This window comes from Centrocercus urophasianus, unplaced genomic scaffold (assembly GCF_019232065.1).
Source record: "Centrocercus urophasianus isolate 14NV4802_14NV808 unplaced genomic scaffold, USGS_Curo_1.0 seq_10, whole genome shotgun sequence".
Classification (NCBI taxonomy): domain Eukaryota; kingdom Metazoa; phylum Chordata; class Aves; order Galliformes; family Phasianidae; genus Centrocercus; species Centrocercus urophasianus.
In genome coordinates, this window is record NW_024884142.1 from 37,685,869 (window position 1) to 37,712,448 (window position 26,580).

The following is a 26,580-nucleotide window of genomic DNA, read 5'->3' on the forward strand; positions in this document are numbered from 1 at the left end:
ACAGGTACATTGAGAGTGGCCAGAAGACAGCTGGGTGTTGTTATTCTACCCAGCACTGACAAGGGGGCACCTGGCACACAGCCCTTTGAAGGAGCGCAGCAGTAGGAGAGGGATGTTTGAGAAACTGACCAGTGGCACAGTGTGGAGCACTTTGCCTCCAAGGAGAAGTTAAGAGAGCTGACCTGGTTTGGTCAGGTGAAAGAGGTGATCTTGAAGCAGCCTTCACCTACAGGAAACCACAAATATGTTGGAGCCAAACTCCTGACAGTGGCAGATGGTAAACAAGGGGCTGCAGACATTGGCTGTGGTGAGAGAGGTTCATGGCAGGCAGCAGGAAACCTTCATTAGGAGGCTGGTACAGCAGTATGGGGAGCCTGTGAGAGCTCCACCTCTGCAGTTCTTCAGGATGTGGTTAGACAAGATCTTAGTGGATGTGGCTTAGTGTTATCAACAGTCCTGCTTTCAGCAGGAGGTTCAACCAGGTGTCCTGGGGCCTGGGCCTCCAGAGGTCGTCTGCGACCCTTGCTTCTATGGTTTTTTGTGTAGTGAAGTCTGCTATTTTAAACAAAGAAAACAAAACCCAATGACTATACTTCTCATGAATCCTCTGATTTTGTTCTTAATGAGTACACTGTAGTTAGGGTGAACCAGGCTACTGCTACTGCATGAACCAGAATCTCCATCTGGCTTAATTACAGTGTTTATCATCATTAACAGTGCTTCATTTCTGAGGGACATACCTGCTTGTTATTTTTGATTATGTTTTTTCCATTTGTTCCTCAGTTTCTGGCAATGTTCACATTTCCTGTTTCCCTGGAGACACGGTAATAGAAGTTTATTGCCAAAGACTGCATTGTTTCAAACAGCAAAGTTTGAACACTTGAGAATTAAAATGAAATACAAATAGTCGCATGCTCTCACAATTGTACTTACTTCAAAAGCACGTGTACTTATTGGAGAACGTGATCTTTGTGGGTGTCTGCACTTACTGATGTCTTCTTTAGCAGGAACAGCTGCAGCTCTTGCAGGATGAAAATATCAGCCTAAGCAAGCTGGTGTGCAAGCTGAGGACTCTGAGCTGCTGGAAACACACCACTCAGAAAGCACAGCTCTCTGCAAAGCTGAGAAACGCTGAGAAGGTTATACTTCCTATTGTTGCATCTCTGTTTCATGTTGAATTGTCTACTATGTTAATAGTCAGATTGGTCAGACTTATTATTCAGTGAGCTTATATGCTATGGTGGTAACTGAAGATTTTAGGTATAAATGCTGATTTCTTTTTCCCCCTGTAAGTTGTGGATGTAAGGGTGGTCTTTAGCTGTGAAGATCGTGAGACAAATCACTGATGCCTTCTTCATGACAGAATCTAGGAAGGGCGAGCAACCTACAGTATTCCTAATTCTGCTGTTGACTCAGAAGAGTAACTATGACACTTTATCAAAATAAGCTATTTCATAACTGATGAAATCATGTCAAAAAAGAAGACAAGCAGACACGAAGTGAAAATGAATGAGGCCAAATGCTTTTGAGGTGCTGAAGGTTTTTTGTTGGTTTTTTTCTTTTTCTTTTTGAAATTGGTATCTGCTTAAACAAAGCAGAGCACAGCATAAGCTTTGTAAATTTAATTACAGAAATACGAGATGAAGCACAAAAATGACTGAATTAAACTAAAGTGAAGGTGGACGGATAGAAGAGTGCCTCGCTGCTTTAAATGAGGCTGATTAGAATGGAACAAACAAGTTATTGATTGCCCTGTAGGTTAATTAGCCACACATGTCAAATAAATGGAGGGCAGAGAGGATCATATTTGCTGACTTATAATGAGTGAAAGCAAAGTGGCTTTTCTATGCTTGTTAATTTTAAAGTCAAATAAAGCTGGATGTGTATGTGTTCAGTTCAGCTATATCACAGTGATGCTGAATTGTTAGAATGACTTATTAATTTATATTAAGTGTAGATCGGTCAAATATGGATTGAATTATTGCAAACTTGTAGATTTAAATAAGAGCTATTTAAAAGAAAAGTCTGAAACTGAGAAAAATAAATGGGGAAGTTTGTCTTTTTAAAATGATAAAGTAGCTCATCTCACTGAGACAGAGCTTTCTTGTGTCTGATTCTGCAGTGATCCTGCAGATCTAAGAACCTGTACTCTGCTTCAAGTGCAGAAGCTGCTGAACCTGGCTCTTGCCAGGCAGGAAAACAGAGAGAGCAGGCCATTAAATCTGTAGCTGATGTAACAGTGTGCATATAAATATACATTTGTGTTTGTGTTTAAAACAAACAAAAAGACCTTGCCTAGAAGGAAAACAAACTACATTACACACATTTTTCCTTTACAGACAATGAAGGAATAAACAGATTAGTTGGTGGACAGGTCTTTCTAATGCGTAAGGAAGATCAAATTTTGCTCTGAGCTTCTTTACACATAAGAGCTTGAATTGTTGTGAATCCAAGTAAAGATATGCAGTAGTGCTGTATGAAAGATTATTATTAAAAATCAGCCCTTGATAGAAGAAAATGTGAACAATACAATACTACTTTACTAAAAATCTCTTAGATATTACTTTTTAAGAAATCTACCACAATGTAGAAGAGAAAATCACTGCTCCTATAACTGTTCCCATCATGTACTTTCTGTCTGCAGGGAGCTCTTCAAAACAAAAAAGAGTGTCTTAATGCAAAGATGATGGCAGAACAAGAGGTGACTTCATTGCAGGGTCAGCTCACATCTGCGAGGAAAGCTCTTGAAAAATCTCAAGCAGAAAATGACAAGCTAAAGGAGCAGCTGCATAAGCAGGTATCTGAATTAAATGGGTCCTGATTCATCAGCATAGCAAACTGAATTCTCCTCTCCACCTCGCTTGCTTTAATGAGGATTTTCCATACTGTTATTTTAGGAGAGAAACGGATTCAAAATCAAATGTGTAGTACAATTACTGAAGCTAGATATGTATTTCATAGCACAGAAATAGTGTGTTCATTTGAGCCTTTTCACCACTGCATGTAGAACTAGGAAAAACTGTAGCATTTCTAAAAAAACCTGAGTCCTACATCAAAATGAGAGCTGCAGGCTCTATTTGCACATATGCTGTCAATTATGCTGGATATATATTTTAGCAGAGGAAAAAGATGCTCAGTATTTCATTCCACAAGAAGAAAAAAAAAAGTCAGAAATCTTAAGGTTTTTAGTCTTGCACCCCATCATTGGATTTCAAGGAGACATTCAGTGATGCTGTCATTAAAAATCATTTCATGTTTTTTGTCATCTGAATAGCTTCATGGATATATCACTGCTACCACAAGCATGGGGAACAGTTCATTTCTCACAGACAAACTGAAAAGCACACCCCTCACGTGCAACCTGATTAATGCCAGGCAAGACAACTACGGAAAATAAGCCTTGTCAAACCAACCTCACTTCATTCTCCTGATAAGATTACAAGCTAGATATATAAGCATAATGCAAGAGATATAATGTGTATTTAGAAGAATCTTATAACAGTTGGGTTAGCAGTGTACACCTTCTGTATTTTAAATTTTAATATATTATGTAGTACCTATAAAAATGCTAAATGGATTAAGAGCTAGGTTTTTTGACGTCTAGAAATGTATTATTTTTATTAAATGAAAATGGTTTCTGACGGATTTCTAGTGGTGTTGGTAGCAGAATTGTCAGTATTCGAGATTTTAGTCAGTGGTGTGGAAATAAATACAAAATTATGGTGTATAAAGTTTGCCAATGACATATTTGAGGAGGAATGTTAGTGGATTTGTTGCTTCACAGTTAGTGAATAATGATGTAGGCAAAGCAAGTGTACAGAATCGTACAGAGAGCTTGGTAATTTGAATATTTCTCCAAGAAGGATTGTAGTGTGTAACTAGATGAAGAATGAGATGGAAAGCAAGATTTTTACAGAGCAGGATGACTGCAGCCCAGGAAAGGGCAGGGATCATAACAGGCAAATGAATGACCATGTAGTGTGGTAGTGGAAAGGATGGATGCTGCAATCTTTTGATTTATAAAAAGCAGAATAGCATAGATAGATTAAAAATGGGTTTGTATCTATGTAGAACACATTTCAATACTGCCTCTGGTTCCAGGGTGCACTATAAAAAGATGAGAAAAGATTGAGAAGGTGTGGAGGAGGATTATAAAAAATGATTTTGGAGGGCTACTGCAAACAGTCTAGCAAAGGAATTTATATATTGTGCCTGTCTAAAAGAAGGATGACTTGATTATATTCTATAGACTCTTTTGTAGGGAGAGAATAGCTGAGACTAAAGGGTGCTTAGGGAAAGGTGTAGATGAGAGGCCTAGAAGTTGATGTCAGACAAACTGAAAATTGGAAATGAGCAATGATGTTTTAAAAACATGATTAATCAGAGAAATGATAATATGTCTGAACACTTTCAAGTCAAGGTTGGATGCCTTTCTGGAAAAGACTGTTTTGCCAAACCAACTCACTCGTTTTGGTAGAAGGGTAATTAAGGTAAATGCTGGGGCGTGTGAGGTTGAGTTACACTGATTGGTTGGGTCCCCATCCCTGGCTGTGTTTCAAACCATTTGGATGTGGTGCTCAGGGCCATGATTTAGCAGAGGGCTGTCAGAGTTGGGGTAGGATGGTTGGGCTGTGCTTGGACTCCATGATCTTTAAGGTCTTTTCAACCTGAACTACTAAAATGTCAGATGTGATGCTCAGTTGTGAACTTTTTGGTCTATGAACCTTCAGACTTAGTTCAGCTTAGAGATCTCCAGTGAAAAACGTTTGGGGTCTGAATGCTTTAAGCTCTGACTTTGCATTCAGGTCTTTCACTGGCATGGGGTTGCATTTGAATGGTAAATTGGTTTTCTGAATTGACAAGCTGTCAACTTCTGAAGGATCCACTGCATTTACTGCCTTTTTAACAGCAGTTTTTGTGGTTTCAGTTTCAGTTTTACTTCTATTCCAGCTTCTGCTTCTTTCTCTTCTTCCTGATTTTCTTCCCTTGGTATAGATAGCAATGAAAGTGTTTACGAATAACAGACCTCATTCCACAGCCCTTGGCTGTATGCAAGGCTTGAATTAATAGCTGGGATTTGTCATACCATTGCATTCTGTTGTGAAACATCCTGAAACACAGCCACAGTTGCTGGTTTTCTCTGCATGCAGTATAAAAACAGCAATGTTCGAAAAAGATGTGCTCATTTCACCTCCCTCCCTTCCCTTGTTTATGCTTTGCTTTTGAAGACAAGTCTCACATGCAGACCAGAGGCTGCTTTCAGAAAGTAAATTGCAGCAAACTGAGGAAATTGGAACCAACTGCCTTCTTGTTTATTTGCAATTGAACAAGTTCAAAACATGAACATTGTTTTGAGGCTTTTCTCTCTAACAAGCAATGATCACAATGATCTCACAAGCTGTAATCACACTATTCCGTCTCCCACTTACCCTTCTCTTGCACTCTCTGTTCCTGAAAAACAGATTTTCTTTTGGATTTAGGTCTGATTCTACTCTTCTGGTAAGATCTGACAATAATTCAGATTTGTAAACATTTCATCCTCTGTAACACCAAGCCATGTGGGACGGGGTCTCTCCTTATTCAGCTCAGCGAGGGATGACATTTGAGAACTGGTCACACCATTAAGAAATCTAAAAGCTATGTGTGAAAACTGGGGGAAGCAATCCAAGTCTGAAGTGTTCATGATCTCATGTTGTAGAAACAAATGCTGTTGGAACATCAGAAGACACAAGAAGCCAGGAAAAGACAAATTCTCAGCGTGGTGAAAGCTCAAAACATGGAGAAAGTGCTTGAAGAGATGGAAGAGAAAGAGCAGAAACTGAAATGCCTGGTGAAGGAAGCTGAAAAGCCTTCTAAAACAGGACTACTTCAACAAAAAAGGGCCAAAACAGCTAGGCAGCAGGTAAATTATAAATACACATTCGAAGAACAGAAACTAACCTTACTGGAGCAACGTCTCCAGTTCCAACACTGTCTGGGCACATCTAAGCATATCCTGTCAAGTGTGTGACTTTCACAGCACTTCAGAGCAGCCCTCCCACTGCTCTGGACCTGAATTCTACAGTAGTTAGGTAGGAGTTAATAGTTACAGTAGTAGTTAGCAGCCTTTGCACTGGGCTGGGTGCTCCATGCTTGGCATCATGCTCCACCCTTGGGTGCCATCTTGTGCTTCTGGTACTTCTCGGGGCCTTGCTGTTGAGTTTGGCTCAGTATCTTTGCCCTAGAAAGTGGTTATTATTCCCATTATTTTAGAAATAAACTACTTGGGAGTTTATGTAAGGTTCTGGTGCAATGGGAATGTGTGCACAGCCCTCAACAGCTGGGTTGACTCCCTTAGAGGAGCACGGTTTGCCCAAAGAGGCAAGGCTCTGTGTCTCCAGCCAGCCTGGCAATCTTGGTGGGGACTTCCCCTCTCTGCCCTTACCTCTTCGTTTCGCATCCATTACACCGATGTTTCCCAAATTCTGAACTACCAAGTGAACATATGGGGAAGGGGACAGCTTTAACTCAGTCTGGCCACAGAAATGGCACGAGTCTTAACTAAACTCATGCCATGGTACCAAACTGATATATTGGTTACTGATAAGTTGGTTACTGCATTGCTAATCCTGAATTTAGAATAACTGAGTAACAAGGTCCACTTTAAGAGTATCCCCCTGTAAAAAGAACTGTAGAGATAGCACAACTGGTAGAGTGGATTCTTTTGCTGTGAAAAATGCAGTGTTTCTTTTGTAGTGTAGTCTGCAAAACAAAAGTTTGGTAACCACTTGATTAGACTTTAATTAGTGGAATCAATCTCCTAATTGACAACTCTGCAGCCACTAAAGACTGCTAGCCCTCGTGTTCTTGATCTAGAGAGAAAAAACTTAGTAATGTACCTGAATGCCTCTCCTGCAAGCCAAGCAAATGCATTCTGTCTTCAGTCTCCTGAGGAATCAAGGTGAAAGCATTGACTGTTCATTCTGCAGAAAGAGTCAGAATGACAGACGCTGTTCTGCTGGGAATAATTCCTCATGCTGCTGGCACATTCTCTGAGCAAAATCATATGCAGTAAGACTTCTGCCAAAGTAGTGGCTGTGGACATGAGGCTACAGATTTGTTTTCAGTCCATGATGGGGCTCTGAACTGTTTTCCTGTGCTTACAAAATAACCCATGAAGAAAATAGAGATGTCAACAGCTGGATTAGCTTCAAGGAGAGCATAAAGGACAACAGCAATGCAGCAGGGAGGGTTTTATTACCACACAGCAGCCTCAGCCAGCACCTACACGATCATTGACACCAACAAGCTCTATATTTAAATTTGGTTATCAAACTATGCAGTCTTCAAGAGAGATGAGCAAAAGGCACTTGCTTTTTTTCACACAAGTCTGCCCTGGAATTGGAGGGAGGGCTATACACAGAGAACAGTAAGAGAAGTTCTCTGTATTGTTTTTGCTTTCCTCCCGCGATGCCTTCCTATTAGACAATAACCAAAGTGGCAATTTGCCCTGTTTCTGTTGTATTATGTTTTCAGGGGATTCACAGATATGTTTAGCAAAACTGTAATTATGGAAGCAATGGCCTCCCATTCACAAGAGCTCACAGGGCATCAACATCCCTTCCTTTAAATCTAGGCCCCTGCTGTGAGCTAGAGTTGTTAGATGATGAATTTTTGTTGCTGCCATTAATCCTTTTACCACCTTTCAGGTAAGAAGCCAGTTAACCCAAGAGTTCAGCTTAAACATGGAGGCCTTCCAGAACATTGATGAACTGCCATGTCAAGTTTATGACCTGGAAGCTGCAGTTTCCCAGAGGAACGTGACTGCAGGTAAAGATAGATTGTATGTTGCAACCTGCTTTCTCAGGGCAGTAAGTCTTATGGGCTATGTGCCACCTTCCTGGATCCCTCCTTAACCTTTGAACCAATTGGCAACTTCAGCCAAGTTCTGAAAGAGATGCCCTACTCCATATCGAAAGTGTATAGGTGGAAGAGAAAGGCCTAAACTAATCTTGAGGAAAAGCCGGAACTCAAAAGCCACATGCCTTTTTTCACTGCAGCTGCTCAAGCAGCACAAGAAACACTGAGTCCCACATTAATAGCTTTCAACCACAGCTCACGTCATCTTTTGCACTGTAAGAATATCATGGGAAATCTGAGTGGGGCTACATTCAAGGGAGGAGACAGTTAGAAAACCAAGCATCTCAAGTGGTAGGAAATTGGCTTCATTAGTGGCTCTGGTCTTCTAACAGCTTGCTTACACATCGTGAGGGGCAGCCAAACTGGTAATTCAAGGAGATGCATGACTATGATTCTAAGTGTCTTTAGAGGAGCTCAAAACAGCAGTGAGAATTTTTCTGATCTTAACTGTCTTAATTTGGAACTTAAAGCTTTCCCAGAAATTGTTCTTCTCTGCTGTTTCTTTTCTTCTTTGTTTTTGTTTTTTACAGTGCTGACATAATTCAAGTGCCTTAGAACAGTGATTAAGGATTTTTATTTCTACCTGCCTGAACTGGCTGCTTTTCTCCATGGTAGCAAAATCCTGCTGGCCCTTCAGTTTGACTAATTCATGCAGATGGGCAATCCCTAAATTCCCCACCAAATAAATAAATAAGAAAAACAACAACAAGCTTTCAAGGTGAATTGCTATGCCGTGAAGAATAAAGTACCACAAATTCAGTTACAGGAAGGGAAGATGTTAGTTATTCCTGCCTGAGAAAACTGAGAAATGCTCCTTATCACACTGCTAAGACACTATATGAACCAATTCTGCAGAAATAAAGCACAGGGAGGTATCACTAATTAATGCACACATATATGTATGTGGTTTCTATGTAAAAATCTGTCTTTTGTATTTATCTGAGTAATACAGTTCTATTCCTTTGCTATTAATCTGTCCTCAGTCCTACAGAATTTGCGATAGCTCTTTTTGATTGAAAAGGCAAAGGTTTTTTGTTTTTGTTTTGTTTTGTTTTAATGGGGCAAATTACCTCTAGGAACTACCTCAAGCTGTACTCAGGTACCAGGCTGTTAGTTGATATTAGGCATAATGACAACCACAGCATTTGATTCAGGGTTCTTTTTATAGTGTCTGAAGCATTAAGTGGCTGCACCTCTGCTTTTGAGAAGCCTGAAAGAATTTTAGAAATTTAGAATTTGCCAGGGAATATATTATAAACTACTCCACTCCTGCATCTTTTCATCCTAACTTTGAACAGTACCACAAAAGCCAGAGTTGCAAGGAGAGTAGATGCACATGATGAGGCAGCAAGAATTTCCTGCTTCATTAACCCATCGCCTACTGGGGGTATAAGTGTTCATACTCTCATTACTATGAAAGAGAAGGGCTTCGGGTGAGCTGATACACAAAAACACTGCAAATAATTTTTGTTCTGCCTTGTGTGAATATCATATACAAACCACTTTTTCCAGACTAAGAAGTGTGCTACTGTTAGTACTAGCCTGAGTGTTTTTCATTTTGCTAGACATCAGAAACAACAGCCTTGGAATTTATTTAATTCAAATTCCACTTTAACTGTATCATCAATAACACTCCAGGTTCTGCAGCTCAGGTCCGGAATAACAAGACTGCAGCATTCACTCAGCTTGAGGATTATAAGCAGGAGCCTTTGAATCCTGATCCAAGAAACAGCACCGTTAAAAGAAGAAGCACTCAAAGACCGAAGACAGTAAGCATCACTGATGTTGGTGGTTAACAGTCTGATAGGGTTACAAAACAAGTAACTCATTTGCTACTTTGCAAGCTGTGGCTTGCATGTATACCCAGGCAGGTTTCACCCATCCCTTCCCAGAATTGTCTTCAAAGACAAGGTGACCACTGTGTATGACTAGTGAAAAAGGAAAACATTTCCACTTGATTTTTCATACTGTTGAAAAATGGAGGGACTTGGGGGGTGGCAGCATTTAGCAGTCCAGGAAACTCCCCCCCAGCCTGGGGTACCATGCCGTGGTTGGTGACTCTTCTGTGTTGCTTATGTTTTCAGGTACCTAGCAGATGGAAGCAGAGTATGGCAGATAGGCTGTTGCCACACCTCAATGAAAAATCTCTTCCTACTGTCTTCGCACAGCTACAGGAACACAGGCTGGTCTGGAAGTAAACCTAGTTGTATTTTCAGTCAGCCCAGGGCATTTTAGAAATTACTGCTGAGTTGGCAGTGTTAAAGAGAAGTACAATTTATACACAAATCAAAGGGAGGCAGCAGCTCCCCAGTGCTGTGCACGTATACTTCAATACCATAGAATGGCCAACCACCAGACCAGGTTGCCTAGAGCCACATCCAGCCTGGCCTTGAATGCCTTCAGGGATGGGGCATCCACAGCCTCCTTAGGTCACCACCCTCTGTGTGAAAAACTTCCTAATATCTAACCTAAAGCTCCTGTTTCAGTTTAAAACCATTCCCCCTTGTCCTATCAGTATCCACCATCATAAACAGGCCATTCCCCCTCCTGTTTATATGCTCCATTCAAGTACTGGATGGCCACAATGAGGTCTCCCTGGAGCCTTCTCTTCTCCAAGCTAAACAAGCTCAGTTCCCTCAACATTTCTTCATAGGAGAGCTGCTCCAGCCCTCCGATCATCTTAATGGCCCTCCTCTGGACCTTCTCCAAGAGCTCCACGTCCTTCCTGTACTGGGGTCCCCAGGCCCAGATGCAGTACTCCAGATGGGGCCTCACAAGAGCTGAGTAGAGGGGGACAATTACCTCCCTCTCCCTGCTGGCCACCCATTTTTTAATACAGCCCAGAACACAGTTGGCCTTCTGGGCTGCAAGCACACACTGCTGGTTCATGTCCAGCTTCTCATGCACCAGGACCCCCAAGTCCTTTTCTCCAGGGCTGCTCTCAAGGAGATCTTCCCCCAGTTTGTATAAATACTTGGGATTGCCCCAACCCAAGTGCTTATTGAATCTCATTAGGTTTTCATGGGCCCACTTCTTCAGCCTGTCCAGGTCCTTCTGGATGGCTTCCCCTCCTTCCAATGAATTGACTGCACTGCTCAGCTTGGTGTCATCTGCAAACTTGCTGATTCAATGCCATATATTTAGATGCAGCATCAGTACCAGCTGTGGTCAGTTAATCCACTGATGTGCTTCAGGTATTGAGTGGTCATCCTTCCAAGCAAGAGCAGTATTACCTGTTCTATCTTCTCAGACAGTGTAGCTCAGTGAAGATATCAGTCAAAACTAAAATGCTTCCTTTTATTGCAGTAGCCTTGGAACATGGCAGTGCAAAGCATAGCTAAGTTCTGAGAGCAAAACTGTTGATGTTAGGCGTTTTATATTATTATTTTTTAAACTGCTTGCCTATTGCAACCCTTAAAACACCACATCCTGTCTGCTGACTGCTTTTACTCCCAGAGGTTGCTGCCTTAGAGTGAATCTTTAATGTTTAAAAATGAATCATCAGAAATGTCAGCATCTCTACCTTCCTAGAATCTTCTCCCTCTTCCCCCTAGAAAGGGGAAGAACAGCTCCTTGCACAGTGCTATACTACTAGAATTAAAAAAGAGAAAACTGCGTAGATAATACATCATTATCTGCAATTCTCTTGCATGTCAAAAATGCTTGCTTTTATAAACTAGCCAATAAAAGAGTCAGAGCTGTTTGTTTTTCATAGATGTGTCAAACTGTACTGCAACTTTTGATGATAAGCTACTATTCAAACCTATGTGCTTTTCAGAATCTAGAAGCTGGATGCTTGTGGATATGAGTAACTGGACATCTTATTACTAATTTCTAAATAACCAAGACCTAGAATGAGAATTCTGGCAACCCTTAACAGCATTGCATTGGTTTAAACACTAATAAAAAAAAAAAAAAAAATCTAACTTTTGTTAGAAACCTTGCAGTATATAGAGAGTATTCCTAGAATAAGGCAGACATTCTTCACCAACACTGAAGAGAGCCTTCTTATTTCATTCAAGCATGCCACTACAGTGCTGCATTAGAACTAGTCACAGAGCAATCAGAAGACTGTGGAAGCAGTTACAAATAATACATGTGCTTTCTAAAGCCTTAAAATAAAAAGGGGACTGAGAATTATCTACAGTCAAACATTGCTAAAGAAGCTATCAAGTGCGATTGTAGCCCATCCCAAGAACCAGAAGCCAATTTGGAAGTAGAACACTATGCCCAGTAAGCACTTACATACCGCTGTAGTGGTAAAAAGGAAAGAGATGTCCCAGGACAATTTTAGTATCTTGAGAAAATACTTCTTTTGGAACTCAATAGAGCAACATTTAAAGGTGTTTCAAAGATGCATTTTCAATGAATGCTCTGTCTAGAGAAAAGCTCCCTCCAAGAAAAGCAGTAAGGCAGGTGCTATATGGAAAAATAATCCCACATAAGCTTTCACTGCTGCACTGTAACAAAAAAGTAACACAGTCCCCGACTGCACGATGTAATGGATGATTCTCTTGAAGGCAGAATTTTAAACCCATTGGGGAACTCCAGCTTTACTCCATTTCCACACAGCTTTTCCAGAAGCACAAGTACATCAGTTTTTGAAGACTTCTCACAACAGACTGAGTTATGCCAGTACAACCCTTGTGACACATTCACAACTCTCAAAACCATCAAAATCATGGTGTGAAACTACCGAGGTTAGTTCACTCAGAGCTGTTCAGTTTTAGTCAGTGTTACTACATAATTGCATGCTCTCAGTTCTCTTTTTCAAGCATACTCTGACAATTATTTCCTGGCAAACACTTGTCTTTGTGTATGTAATTGAGAAAGTCCAGAGCAATGCCTTTTGTTTTATGAAAACTAGGCATCTTAACACAAATGAATGCTACGATGTAGAGGATCATTATTAACAGCTTGCCTGGTGCCACACAACACAGCCCTTCTTGACCTTACAGGCCAACAAGTATTATAGCTATGGGAAAGTGGAGCATTAGGCATCAGACTTGCAGGTTGCCACAAATGGAACAAGTAATAATCACAAGGCTGTGCTTTGGCTTTAAGGCAAGGAAATGGTTCACCTAACATAGAAAACATGACCTAAAATGAAAATATATTGTGAAGACCATCCTAAATACGAATTTATATTTTGTACACACCAAGTGCTAACTTAAAACTATTTCAGAGAGTTAGATTAACTTGTCAAACTTTTCACTCCCCTGCTTTCCTCGGTGTTCAACTGCCACAGAAAACAGCTCTTATCTCCAGAAACTTGGCAGACAGTCATGCTCACATGAAAGAAAGTTTACAAGTAAAATTCCATTCAACAGATTTTATTTATCAATTTGGTTTTGTGATTACAACTGTTTCAGTTTTCTTCCACTGAAGACAGAACAAACTTTTACAGCAACACTTGCAAAGAACATTCATAAGATAACAGCTTGCTATTTGCACAACTGGCTTCAAGAAAAAGCCAGGTAACTTGAAGAGTCACTACAGTTCAGTGCCTAAAACCGATTCAGGGGCAAATGCAACTACAGATCTATGAGCTACCTTCCACTTCAAAACACAAGGCTGAGAAAAAACTGCAAGTTATTATTTCAGGTTATTTGCTAGTACACAGCACAGATTAGCTGATACTGCAGTTTCACAGAGGAGCAATTCATTTCTATAGTGAGACAGCCAAGCACACGGTGACGATGTATAATCCAGCCTTCCCTCCCCCAGACAACTGAACGAGAAAAGCTGAAGCCACAACTCTATCAACTGTGGATTACATCTTGTTGGCAAGGCTAATGAGCAACCAACGTGCAGTGCAGGCCTTCCAGTACGCAACTGAATTGATGCAGTACAAGCTTGAGTTTTTGAGACTGGCATCTGTACACATCAAAAACCCTGGGTTTCCTAAAGTATTGGAAAGTAGCAATTGCTGGCACCAAGAAAACTTTAGTAACTAAGGCAAGGTATTCATTCTACCCTTTTAAATAAAATTTGAGGCATAAAGATTAAGCAATTTTAAGGCACTTGAAAAATTATTTTAGTTTGTTTTACCAACATACTTTACAACTTAAATCAGAATTAGCATAGCTCATGAATAAGCATTTTAACAACATTTTACAGAGCAATGCTTTTGCAGCAAAGTCTTCCATGCTCTGAAGTGTTCTGTAGCATTTTTCTGCAAGTTTTCCCAAAAGATAGCCCTTGGAGGCCAAACATATATGTACTAGAAATACAGCTTGCTTTGCTGAGCTAAGAATTGTCACGCTGTAGGAGAGTATTTGGCTCACTTCAAAGCACATAATACAAGCTCATGGATATCTTTTTAAACATGTAATAAAATAGTTCTGAGATAGGGAAAGGGCAGATTAAATGATTTCACAATAAGGCCAAGGTTATACCATCTAACCCACACGCTGTTGCTGGAAGCTGGCTGCTCACTTCTGTTTTAAAGAACCTGAGCTGATTGTCTTAGTTTTGTTTAGAAAACCACAAGCTCATGAACTCGAAGATACAGTACTTGTGAATAAATTTTGTATTCTGATAGTAATTTGAGTTTTTCTATGCAGCACAATAATGTCATTCGAACTAGAAGAACACCAAAAAGCAATTGTGCACTTCAGTAATTTGCAAACAATTTATTCAATATCTAAGCTACACTACCATGACAGTTACCTGCATTAATGTTATCCTTTCATTGCATTGGTGCCAAATTCTAGTCAGATCAGAGCTAGTAAGACAGTATTACAGATCACTCTGATGATCAAGGGGTATAATCAAAAGCTACCATCACGTGCTATACCCACTGCTTCATTTTATCTGTACTTCAGTTTTTCCTGTGGGCTTATTCTTGAAGGTGTTTGGCAATGACATACCTTTTGCTTACTCTCAGATCACAGGGGTGATCCAGCCAAGTTAAAAAAGATAGCATTTGGCTGAATAGATTTCCTTAACCAGTTCACTGCAAGGTCATACAAAACTGATAGCAGGAATGAGGCTGGGGAAAAAGAAACAGTCCTGGCAGTACCAGGACAGCAATCCTGACTCAAATCAGCAGATTCTCTGATTACTTTGAATAGCTCCTGCAGCAAGCAGACACACACAAAGGTTAAAAAGAATTGAAATGAAATTTTAACAAGTAAGCTTAAGAACAAGAAAAAAAGTCAGGATTTCCCTAAACACTAGTTCAAGTATAAATACAAATTGTTGCCTTTTTAAACAGGGAGTGAACAGTATCTTGAACTTTATCACTTCAGTTTTATGGTTGGCCTTTGCATGTTAGAACAAAAAAGGTAAACAACTTAAAGCTAGCCTGTAGCTGAATATTACTGTACCATGCTCCCTCACCCTCAAAAACAGTCAATAAGGGCCAGTTATTCAGTGTAAAGATTCTGAAACTGGAATGCTCAATCACACATACTCAAGTTTCTGTTCTCCTATATAAAGCTAGTACCTAAATATTTGACTTATCTTTGAGATAGGTGGGACACTTTCGCAGCGTACTAATTTTCAGTCATTTAAGGCACTGATTTTCATTTCCTCTTTATGAGAATTATCCCATACACATCCTCTCCACCTTCAGCATTAGTTAGAAAGGATGCAGGATTTCAGTTTGGAATGCAGTATTTTATCTAGCAATCTTTTTTTTCCTGTGTAAAAAAAAAATATATATATATCTGTATGGGTTTTTTGATTCCACTAAGACATTATCTACTTCTACAATTTTGCTCACCTTTCTAGCAGCACACTGTGCGAGTTACAAGCTAGTACAAATGGTATTTCACTCCCTGAAGTCAGTCACCAATAATTCACTTCTTGATAAAACTGAAGGGATACTTTTATCAAATGTTGATTAAATTAGCCTTTACAATAAGTCATGAGATTATTTACTCAAGACAGTGTCGCCACTGAAAATGAATCTCCAAATATCTACATTTGGCATATCAAAAAAAGTCCCACAGCAGCAGCCACTAAAGAAAAGACAGCCATTAGAACCCATGCAGAATATTGCAAGTAAACCTGCTGGAGAGATTCACATTACCTCTTGCCAAGTATAATGTTGCAAAAATATTCTTTCCAAGTCTTCTTTTAGAGATTTAAAGGGTATTATGAACTGCTGTCTTCCATGAGCAACAGAAAATATTTTGGTTCAGTGAACTACAGGTATTGAGCTACTAGTCCATTATAAAGTGACAGGTCCTAAAGTGTGTGATAGTTTCGGTCTTTCGACCTGCAGAATTTGTACAGAAAGAAAATAACAGCCTGCAGACCCAGAACAAGGACAATTCCACCTATGAAACTGGCAGCATCAAACGTAGACTTGCGTGAAGAAGGTGCAGGAGTCACAGTAGCATTTGTACCTGCCAAACAACACACAGCAGTTAGAGTTCACAAGGCTTACAGTTTAAGCAATTTTAGCAGTGGCTTTGTGTATTTTTTGAGATTCCTCAGACAAAACATCGAAACATCATAAATAAAAGTAAAGGTATGGCTAAATGCAGCTGCTGGCAACTGCAGCAGCACTTGCAGTGTCATTTAATTAAGTGACGTTTGCAAAAAGACTAGCCATTATTGCCAGACTGCTTTGGACCTCAGTACTGAGCAAGTCTTCCTCCTTTCCACAGAAATATAATATTGCATATGGTCAGTGAAAATGTATTTTCCAGACTTCCCTGCTTGTTCCAATTTTGTGCCTGAATTCACATCATCTTCCTTCTATTGTAAGCATAATTCCCAGAGTAAAGAAACCAACTGAAGCCGCAACACATGAACCTAGAAGCAACCTGCTTCTAACGGGCTTCACCTCATCACAGCTTCGCATGAAACAGCATATTCCAGGCAGATGCTAGAATAGAATACTACAAGTTACCTATTACCATCACTAGATGTCTTTTTTTTTTTTTTTTTTAAATAAAGGTATTCCATTATTACGCTGTGAGATAAAAGAGCAGCTTTCAAAACAAGTCCTTTACAAGCAACTTCCAGTCACGCTATCATGAAGTGGCCAGTTTATACAGTCTGACCAATGTGCTACTGACATTAAATGTCTCATCAACTAGACTTGTTGCACAGGCTGTTACCTTGCTACGTCACTTCAACGAAGTTAAATTAGGCACAAAGCTAAGCATCTTTCAAGACAACACTTCTCAATTAACGTAAACGTCTAAGTGGTTTATGCTTCAACTATACTAATAATAGCCATTACCTGGAACACTGGTTGTTTTGGCAGCTGAAGTAATGGGAGTTGTAGATACAGGAGCAAGCGTAGTGGTATTGGTGATGTTTGGAGCTGTTTGAGAGAAAGCTTAAATTCAGACAGTGTGCACATACACTAAGCTTCAAGAGCAAAGTTTGTAAATGTACAAGTTCCTACATAAATGATTTATCTTGTTTTGCTTCAGTGAGAATAAGCTTTGATCTCAGAGCGTACCCCACACAACTCAGATGTTCAGCTGCATGGCATTAAGCCAGCTTTCTGCAAGAAGGATTTATTTATTTAAGCTCATAGCCTAACCACATGGTTGTTATCCAAATATTTCAAAGTTCTTCACATATCAGTGATTTTTCACTTAAATAAAAATCACCTTTGTAACAAAAATAAATGTTGGTATGTGAAGAAGAAATAGACAGCTGCATCAAGGCAAAGGATTTTCAATAACTAGCCTTTAGAAACAGTGATTATTGTACATAAATACTTAAATGTAGTACCTCTAGGCAGGAGATAATACTGGATACTGAACACTTGTCCCCAAAAATTCATTGACAACCACAACATCACTGGAATGTGTGAACACTCACCTGTAGCTAGACTGTCTCGTAACACTTCTTTGTTTATCAAAACAGAATTACGGGTCTCTGGCCTTTCCCACCCCACAAGATTAGTGTTACTAACAACTAATGAGTATTTCACTATGTGCCTGGGATAAGTGCCAGCATTTGTTCTTCTGCTCAAAGCTAAATGTCACCTCACTGTACACTGACACTTTATGCTGTAAGCTGTTGTGAGTGCCCTCAAGCACCAACTCTAGTTACCTCCCAGCTACTTTAAGCAGTGGATGCTTTCAAGAATAAGATTTTTAAAACTTCACTGTTAAGACAGCAGCACGTGGGAGAACAAAAGATTCTGGATAGAATAACAAAAAGCCAATCTGCAAAAACTCATTATTAGTGGAAATGACCAACGTAACTCAATTACCACTGAGAAAATATTGGAAGGAAACACTTCCACTGTTACAGTTTATACAGTTCGCTTCCTCCAGGCCTTGGAATCATTTATGTTATTTCATACCTCAGACGTTAAGCAGCCACGCTACCACAGTGATCTGCAGAAAGAAAATCCCTTGTTCTCTTTTTCATTCACTAAGTCCTAGCTTCCTGCCATTCTACCAGGGACAACAGAAGCAACCTTAGCAATGCATACTGCATTACGACTGGCACTACATTTTCAAGCTCACTCAGCTGTTTGCTAAGCAGTCTCACACATTTAACGCTCATGGGCTCCCTGGGTCACGTTTCTTCATATTACCTGTGGTAGGATGACCTGTGGTAACAGAACCAGATGTGGTATTGGAAGACGCTGTAGTAGCATTGGAAGGTGATGCTGTAGTATTGGAAGGCAGCGTAGTAGTATTAGAAAAAGGAACAGATGTAGGAGCTATGAAAGAATAAAAAGTGGCATTAAAAAACATTAATGACAGCTTTTAACTAGAGAATAGTAGTAGGCTGAGCTCTAGGGACTCATATAACACTGAATACTATTGCAGTTCTGATCTGAAATTACAAACGCCACACAGCACAAGTTGTTTGAAATGAATAGATGAAAAAAATTGTCACAGGCAGATAGTTCCATGCTCAACTTCATGGTGCAAATTTGTGTACAACATCCCTGTTGACTACATCAACTAAGATTCCTCAAAGCAAACCAAAAGGGAGAACAGCACTACTGCATGAGCAAACTGCATAGGTTTTATGCAGTAGCCAACTAGGTAATCAGTATTGCTTCCCTTCCTCATTGGAGGTGTGAGTGAATGTGACCTACTAAGGCCAACTAGAAATCAGAGAGGTTTGACAGCTGAATCCAGAGGTGGGAGTGGTGACTAGGACATCCTCAAGGATGTTGTCATCCTCTGAATGTTTAACTAAAGCTGTCTATTCTGATGGCTGTTGCTAGTATAGGTGTAAAAATCCTAGTAAAGAACTTTCTACAGTTCACTGCATTATCTGAGCTAATCCCACGTGGACAGCTCATCTAACCTGCTGCTTGATAACACTGTGAACATTCGTGACTCAGCAAACTTCCTGCCAAAACACCATTATGTCCAAAAGCCTTTAGAATTCATAATTTTTTTTTTCAGCATCTTGAAGCAATTCTGCACAGTAGAAAACCAGAGCAGCCCGATTCTACAGACACACTTTGGATGCACCAGAATAAGCACTCCTTTCGGTTCTACTTGCATCAAGTAGACCAGCTGAGATCCACCTTAATGTTTTTCTATTGCAACCCCTAAAATGTAGGGCTGAACCATGACACTGTCTCATAAAAAAATCCAATTAACAATGGATAGTGCTAATCCCACATCCCTGGATGCATTCAAGGCCAGGCTGGATGTGGCTCTGGGCAGCCTGGTCTGGTAGTTGGTGACCCTGCACATAGCAGGGAGGTTGAAACTAGATGAGCATTGTGATCCTTTTCAACCCAGGCCATTCTATGATTCTAATGTAACTCTTCTGTTAAAATGGAAATACTCAGCAGGAGGAATCAATCCTAGCTGGGGAGTGGAGAAAAGACTGGTGAGCAGAGCTGTCATCTTACTTTCCCAAACCATCCACATTACAGCCAACTGATTTTAGCTGACTTACAGAGAAGGATCGTCACAGTTGGTCCAGGTCCATTGCTCCTCCAGCTTGACTGGGCTATGTGAGCAGAGGCCAGCAAGAGAAGCTGGGCAGGAAACGGCTACTGGACAAAGCTTTGTGATGCTACTATCACCCTACCCACTTACAGCCCAGTGCTTCCATGGCAACACTGCTCACTGCCAGCTCCCATGCACAAAAGTAGGCCAGATGTAACATGATACAGGCTGTACCATACAAATCACACTACTCAGGGTACACTAGTTTTCTTCTACCTTGGATAATGGAGAGCTGATGAGGTATACAGGTTCTTCTGATACCAAACAAGATTCTCTACTAAAGGTTACAATTAAATTTCTATGAATATGCAGAAACTGAATGCAGCATCCCAGTAGCCTCGCTACAAGGTTTAATATGAACAGATGGTAGAGATGCTACTCTTAGGTATACAACAAAACATTTTAATAGCATGCTATTTTTGGAAAGCACTGAAAAAACTGGTACTTTGGAATTTTCCACTGATTAAGGAGCAGTTGTTGCAGTTTTAGAAATAACACAGAAGTTCAAGCCCAGCAGCATTCTGACCAGCCACTACCACCAGAAGCAGCATGAAAGCTTCATCCCCATTGGTGTGAGCCAGCCTCTTCCAGCAGCACTCTTGAGCTAATCCAGACAAAAGCATTGCAAATTTTTCATTTTCTGCCCCGTGTCTTAAAACCAGAATATTCCATTTTAAAATCTATTTCTTGTCAGCTTTCAGAAGGATCAGGCAGCTTCCACAAAAGCAAACTTCTAGATTTAATCTAAATCATTCACACTTCACAGATCTGCTTTGCACAGAAAGCACAAATTAATGAAAAGCACAAAAACTAAACACGTGACCAGCATGAAGGCTCCATGTGCAGTTCTATAACCCAGACCATACATTTCAGGACTGCACGAAGATCTGAAGTTAACAAAGCAGATTTGCTACCTTTTTTCCTCCCATTTACTAATCTCAGATGAAGCACTGATTCAGCACATGAAACACGTTTTGTTTAAAATGAAGCTCACTCACCTAAATAGATTGAGAAGTTCCTTAACATCTTTAAAGTACTTCCAAATAGGCAAGGCTATGCCTAACAGAAAATTTCAGCCTAAGAAACCAAGGCATTAAGTAGGCAAACAGACTTGTCTACTCAAATACGTCAAGTTTCTTGAAGCAACAGCAGCAGCAGTTACTGAATGAACAATAACACTGTGCATTTTAATATCATATCACAGGTTTAAGCTGGAAGCAAAGGGCTTACTTACACACTTGTACAATCATATGTAAATCGTAGAAGGCATTAAAGCTCAACAAATTAAGGAGGTGCAAATGAGACTTGTTATACTTCAGATATTTGGCTCCATAGCGTTTAAATACTCACTTGAACACTGTTTTTCAATTGTACAGTTCTTATACGCTTCAGAAGTTGTTTCTGTTCCATTTACACACATCTGTGAATCTGTAAAAACAAGAGTGTTTAAATCAGCACAATTAAGAAAAAAGCATTTAGAGATTGTTCTTAAATGCTAATAAATTGTTCTCAGGATAAACCAAACACCATCTTCTAGCCAGGATAACATTAAAACCACTTCCATGTACACGACCTCACTATTATATTAATGATTAAAAATTATGGAGGTTCATATTTTTTCACTACAGCGAATCTGTCACATTTAAGCAATATACTTCTTGGTTAAACACTATTTTTCTCTAACAGAATAGCTTGGTACTTTTCCTTTAAGGCCTATAAAATTAGTCAGTTTTTCTAATATTTGTGACAATAAGTTAAACATTTCCTATCCGCAGGAACAGCATAAATCCTTACTGTCTGAGGAATTCTACATGCAGTGAAAAACATAGCCCCAGCTCTCCAATAGATCCTTGATACTGAGACACCAGTTGCTTATTTGCCACCTGCGTGCCTCTCTCCCTTGCCTTGGATTTCATCCTTTCCTCAAAGAATTTACTTAACCCAGCTGAGAGAGCTGCATGTGTGCCTGCTGCTCAGACAACGTATGTAGGATTTGTAAGAGCATCTTCCTGTAAAAAAACGCCTCTGCTGGACAAGCAACATCCAGAATTCTTTTCATCAGTCCTGAACCAGCTTGCCTTTCATATACTACCTATCTACATTACTATTATTGCAGTCAAGCCATTCTCTACTCAAATCACTTGGTCTATATCCACCTCATTTTAAAAGTATGAATGATTCTCCTCAGAAAAGCTGTGGTCCTCATGCGACACTGTCAACAGCAGCTTTGTCAATTCATCAAGAGAGCACCAGAGGTCACCTAAATGTATTTATACCCATCTTCCCTATAATAGGGAAAAGAAAGCTCTGAATGAAGCCAGCTAATGCTTTACATTTTGGGGGCTCTATCACACCCCTTTCAGTGGGATGCAATTCATAGTTTTAGGAACACTACTTAGTTAAGACTAATCTCATTTAATGGGTTCCTTCTCAATTCCAGAGTAGTGGCTGTGATCAGGTATACAGCATGCCCAAGGAGGCTGTGGATGCCCCATCCCTGGAGGCATTCAAGGCCAGGCTGGACGTGGCTCTGGGCAGCCTGGTCTGGTGGTTGGTGACCCTGCACACAGCAGGGGGGGTTGAAACTGGACAATCATTGTGGTCCTTCTCAACCCAGGCCATTCTATGATTCATTCTATGATTCTATGATAACCTCAAAAGGACTGCAGCCTGCAGCATCAGGACGCACCTGCCTCTCAGAATCCACTCAACTCCTTCAGAGCAAGCACAAACAGGTACTTTGCTCTATTAACATTCTGAACCATCTGGAAAACATTAGCTAATCAACAGCACAGACTTAAATCAGAAGCCTTACAAATCTAGGATTATTTTGAACATTTTCAGGTGTCTCCACCTAAGAACTTCAAATCTGCTCAGCAACAGATGCAAGTTATGAGTTAATGCTGTCTTAGGTTATCAAACAGAACAATCTATTTGCAGTAGCGAATGTTAACATAAATAGATGAGATCTAGTTGGGTTAAAGGATCTGCCCTGCACAGTCCTCCTTACCGTTACATCTGATCCACTCGCAGCCTGTTTCATGTGTCTCATTACCAATACACGAACTACACGTAGAAATATTTCCACAGATGTCTGGGGAAAAAAAAAAAAGCCCAAGAAAAAAGAAAACAGATACACCAATTAGGACAAAACAATCCCTGTAAGAAGAGTGAGCTCACTCATGGAAACAGTTCTTAGAGGTGTAAATTCTCATCTATAGATCTCCCAGTTTAAGGCACAACCTTTCACATTGAGCCAAGTGCTCCTAAAAGTTAGTTTGTACCTCGTTAAAAGCATTTCTATTTCCCCTCACAGCACTACCGATAGCCCAAAACCAGACCTCACATATACATCAAGATTATGTCTCAAGTAACCTAACAAAGTGAATTTGGACAAAAATATGCAACTAATGAAATTACCAAAGCCACTAAATTTATATTGCAGAAACTTATTAAAGGCTCAGATGAGGAGCTTGGTTCCTTTTGATTGTGTTTCCCCGTTAAGTAATACAGCTGGCTACTAAAAAAACAAGCAGCAGAAGGGAAATAAAGACGAGAGCTTAAAGGACATCATGCTCAAATGCATATAAAGGCAGGCAGAAGTCAGACTATCCCTGCTTTGATCACAGTAGAAGCCAGCCACCCAACCAGTCCAGCTGCGTTTTTATGTCAATCTCAGCCCAACACTGTAGCCTTAAAACCACAGTGTCAACACAGCCAGTATCTGGAACAAATCAACTCTGTCCCCAATCTCCAATTTCAATACATTAGTTTTGATTAAGACTTAGTCACAGTCATCATACTCAGAAAAGAAAAAAGCAACCCCAAAACCACTGCAGTCTCCAACTCGCTGAATATAATACTACCCGCTCCGCAAACCCATGGATGACCCTTTGCTTTTCTCCATCCTACTCCCCAGCAAAGGGAATTTGGCTAATCACAGATTTTTGGCAATCAAGATAGCAGCTCTCTAATTCAGTATTCTGGTAATTGGAATTGTGCCTGGATACAGCTGCACTTGTTGGGTATGGCAGGATCAGACTAGAAACGCTTGCGCTATTTACTTACCATTTCCTGAAAGCAGATACAAAAAGACCTTTGCCAATTCCTACCAGCAAGGTACACAATAGTCTTGCCTCGTTCTCTTTAGACAGATAGTACTAGAACCACTTCAACAGCGATATGACTATTCCTTAATAGCGGATTTCAGGGAAAAAAAATAATTAAATTCACTTGTAGTTCTGGGCAGTGGGCAGTGAGGCAGCACTCATTCCGACGGAACTGGCCCCTGGGAAGCCCTCACGCGTAGGCAGGCCATGCAGCACAGCCGGCTGGCACAAGCTTTCAGTTTCCCTTCCGTGCCAGACTCACACGGGGGAGGAACGCATTTTCTAAACTATGGGATCGACAGTCTGGCTTTTTTTTTTTTTTTTTTTTTAATTAAAGGTTTCAAGAGCGGACAGCCAGCTGAGTTATTCACTCTGTGAACGAACTGCGGGGAAACAGCGAACTCCGAGCCCGGGAGCGTGCGAGGCGACGACCCTCTCTTCCCGCTGCAGGCTGCGTGCAGCACAGCTCGGGCTCACACCGCCCTCTCCCGCCGCACCGCGGGGACCGCGACCTCCGCTCTACCCGGCGGCCTCCGCCGAGCACACGGAGCGGCGGCGGGAGCGCGGCCCCGGTGACGTCAGCACCGCCCGCAGCCCGGCCAGCGCCGAGTTCCCGGAGAGGAGCCGCCACCGCCTCCGTGACTCAGCCGCAACCCCGCTAACGGGCCGCTCCGCCGGACGCTCCGTGCAGCGAGCCGCCGTTGAGGCGGCGCGCCAGGGGAAGGCGGGGGCAGGGAAGGAAGGGCTGCCCCGTCGTAAGGGCTAGGGGGAGGCGGGGGGGAGAGAAGGGGGGCGAGAGGAAAGGGCGCGGGGCACTCACCCACGGCCGCCGCGGCGGTAAAGTCGCTACGCGCTTGCGTCCAACTGCTCTCAACCGCCAGCCCGCAGAGCGCTGAAGCGAGGCAAAGGACGGCCAGCGGCAGCGCGGCTCTCCGGCCCATGGCGGCGGCGGCACAGCGAGGAACGGCAACTCCCGCCCGTCGGCGCTTCCCCTCTACCCGATCCGCTCCCTCCCGCCGCCGCGCACCCTCCGAGCGCCGCCGCGTCACGTGGGCGGCACCCCAGGGAGCCGGCCCCGCCCCCTGCCTGCGAGGTGACGCGGTCCATTCCGCTCCGCCTTCCTATACGCCCCCCGGCTGCTCTGCGGGAGCTTTTCCCGCGCGTCACGTGCTGCCCGTCAACGCCTCCCCGCCCCCTGCGATGGTCACGCCCCCTGGTCCGCTGAGCGGCGGACGCTGATTGGCTGGAGGGGCATCCCTTACTCCCTTGGGGCTATGAGGGGCTGACCGAGTTTCTCTCTTTTCTTTTTCGCCCCTCTCTTGCCTTTTTTTTTTTTTTTTTTTCTTCTTCCTTAAAGCAAGTTGTATCAACGTATGTCGTCAGCAGTGGAACCTGCAAATAAAAGTGCTAATCTGCCTCCACATCTTGTGCAGTGCCAACACAGGCAAATGTTGGGAAACCAAGGGAAACATACAGAGCTGTTTCTAATAAAGGGGAGCTAAGCCGGAGCTCCAAAGCACGTTTTAGCGTGGTGCCATAGGGGTGAAAGGAGAGATGAATGAGATGCATTAAATCGGGAAAATTCCGCTGTTTCTCTTAAGCATGAGCTGAGTTGCACAATAACAAGGAATGAGCTGCCAACTAAACTTATAAACTTAATCTTCCGTTCTCCTTTCTTGCCAGGTGGTGTTACACTGCCAGGAGACCAGAACAACATTGAAATCTTAAGATGAGCCACCTGTCGTGAGTTCTGGAAGGCTCTGGAGGACTACTGATAGTTCATGATTTGGGTGGAGATGTTTCTCTCCAAGCTGTTATGTGATGTGTGGGATGGCTCGTGCATCGCCTTCCTGCAAATGAGTCTTCCAGGGAAAGGTTGCAAAGAAAACAGCAGAGAAAATGAATGTAAGCAGGCACCTCTCAGAAGCTGTGGTGAGAAGAAGGAAGGGGACAGACTTTTTAGCAGAGTCTGTGGTGATAAGACAAGGGGAAATGGCTTCAAATGAAAAGAAGGGAGATTTCGATTGGATATAAGGAAGAAGATTTTATCATAAGAGTAGTGAGGCATTGAAAGGGTGCTGAGATATGTGATGGAAGCCCACTCCCTGGGACATTCAAGATCAGGTTGGACAGGGTTCTGGACAACCTGATCTATCTGTAGTGTCTCTGTTCGTTGCAGGGGAGTTGGACTAGATGGCCCTTTAAAGGTCTCTTCCAATTCAGAGGATTCTATGATCTTTTTGGCTGTGAATTTTAGTGGCTTTTGAATTCAACTCTGGAAAGTGACAAAGATAAAGAAATCACACTCACTGGTAGTGACCTTTCAGCCTGCACATGCTTTTGCTGAAGTGCAGGTGTGACTTAGACCACTTACTCCTGTAAATGATTAAAATTGCTGGCTTTCAAATGCAAAGAAAGAGTTTACACAGCCATTATTAAAATACAGTGTTTCTGCTATGACTTTGAATCAAAAGAATGTAAAACAAAACAGCATAAATAGATACTGCCACGTGCTGCAAATGTAGAAGGTGGGAGCTTCCTGTGACTGCCTCCCATCCGTCCTGGCCATGCCACAGAGGGTTTCATGCCCTGGGACAAAGGATATCCTATGGAATCCTGCTGGACATCATTGACTGGGTGATTTGTTGTGATTTCACCAGACA

At 41.6% G+C, this 26,580-nt stretch overlaps 2 protein-coding genes across 2 annotated transcripts in view; one reads left to right on the forward strand and one right to left on the reverse strand.

The window, feature by feature from the left end:
* Positions 1-10,311, forward strand: part of LOC122165700 — a 74,702-nt gene extending 64,391 nt beyond the window's left edge. The window contains exons 36-41 of the mRNA XM_042828958.1: positions 1,008-1,139; positions 2,645-2,797; positions 5,699-5,902; positions 7,689-7,809; positions 9,538-9,668; positions 9,984-10,311. Of these exons, the coding sequence (XP_042684892.1) occupies positions 1,008-1,139; positions 2,645-2,797; positions 5,699-5,902; positions 7,689-7,809; positions 9,538-9,668; positions 9,984-10,097 (855 nt within the window). The 3' untranslated portion in view covers positions 10,098-10,311. The remainder of the gene's footprint in view (positions 1-1,007; positions 1,140-2,644; positions 2,798-5,698; positions 5,903-7,688; positions 7,810-9,537; positions 9,669-9,983) is intronic.
* A 2,905-nt stretch (positions 10,312-13,216) lies between these two features.
* CD164 (CD164 molecule) lies at positions 13,217-24,873 on the reverse strand. The gene is made up of 6 exons (XM_042818733.1): positions 24,738-24,873; positions 22,819-22,902; positions 21,159-21,236; positions 18,422-18,550; positions 17,102-17,185; positions 13,217-16,256 (listed from the first exon to the last, which is right to left on the reverse strand). Exons 1-6 carry the CDS (start codon positions 24,856-24,858, stop codon positions 16,096-16,098), a joined length of 657 nt encoding a protein of 218 aa, XP_042674667.1. The 5' UTR covers positions 24,859-24,873; the 3' UTR covers positions 13,217-16,095.
* Between the last annotated feature and the right edge of the window lie 1,707 nt (positions 24,874-26,580).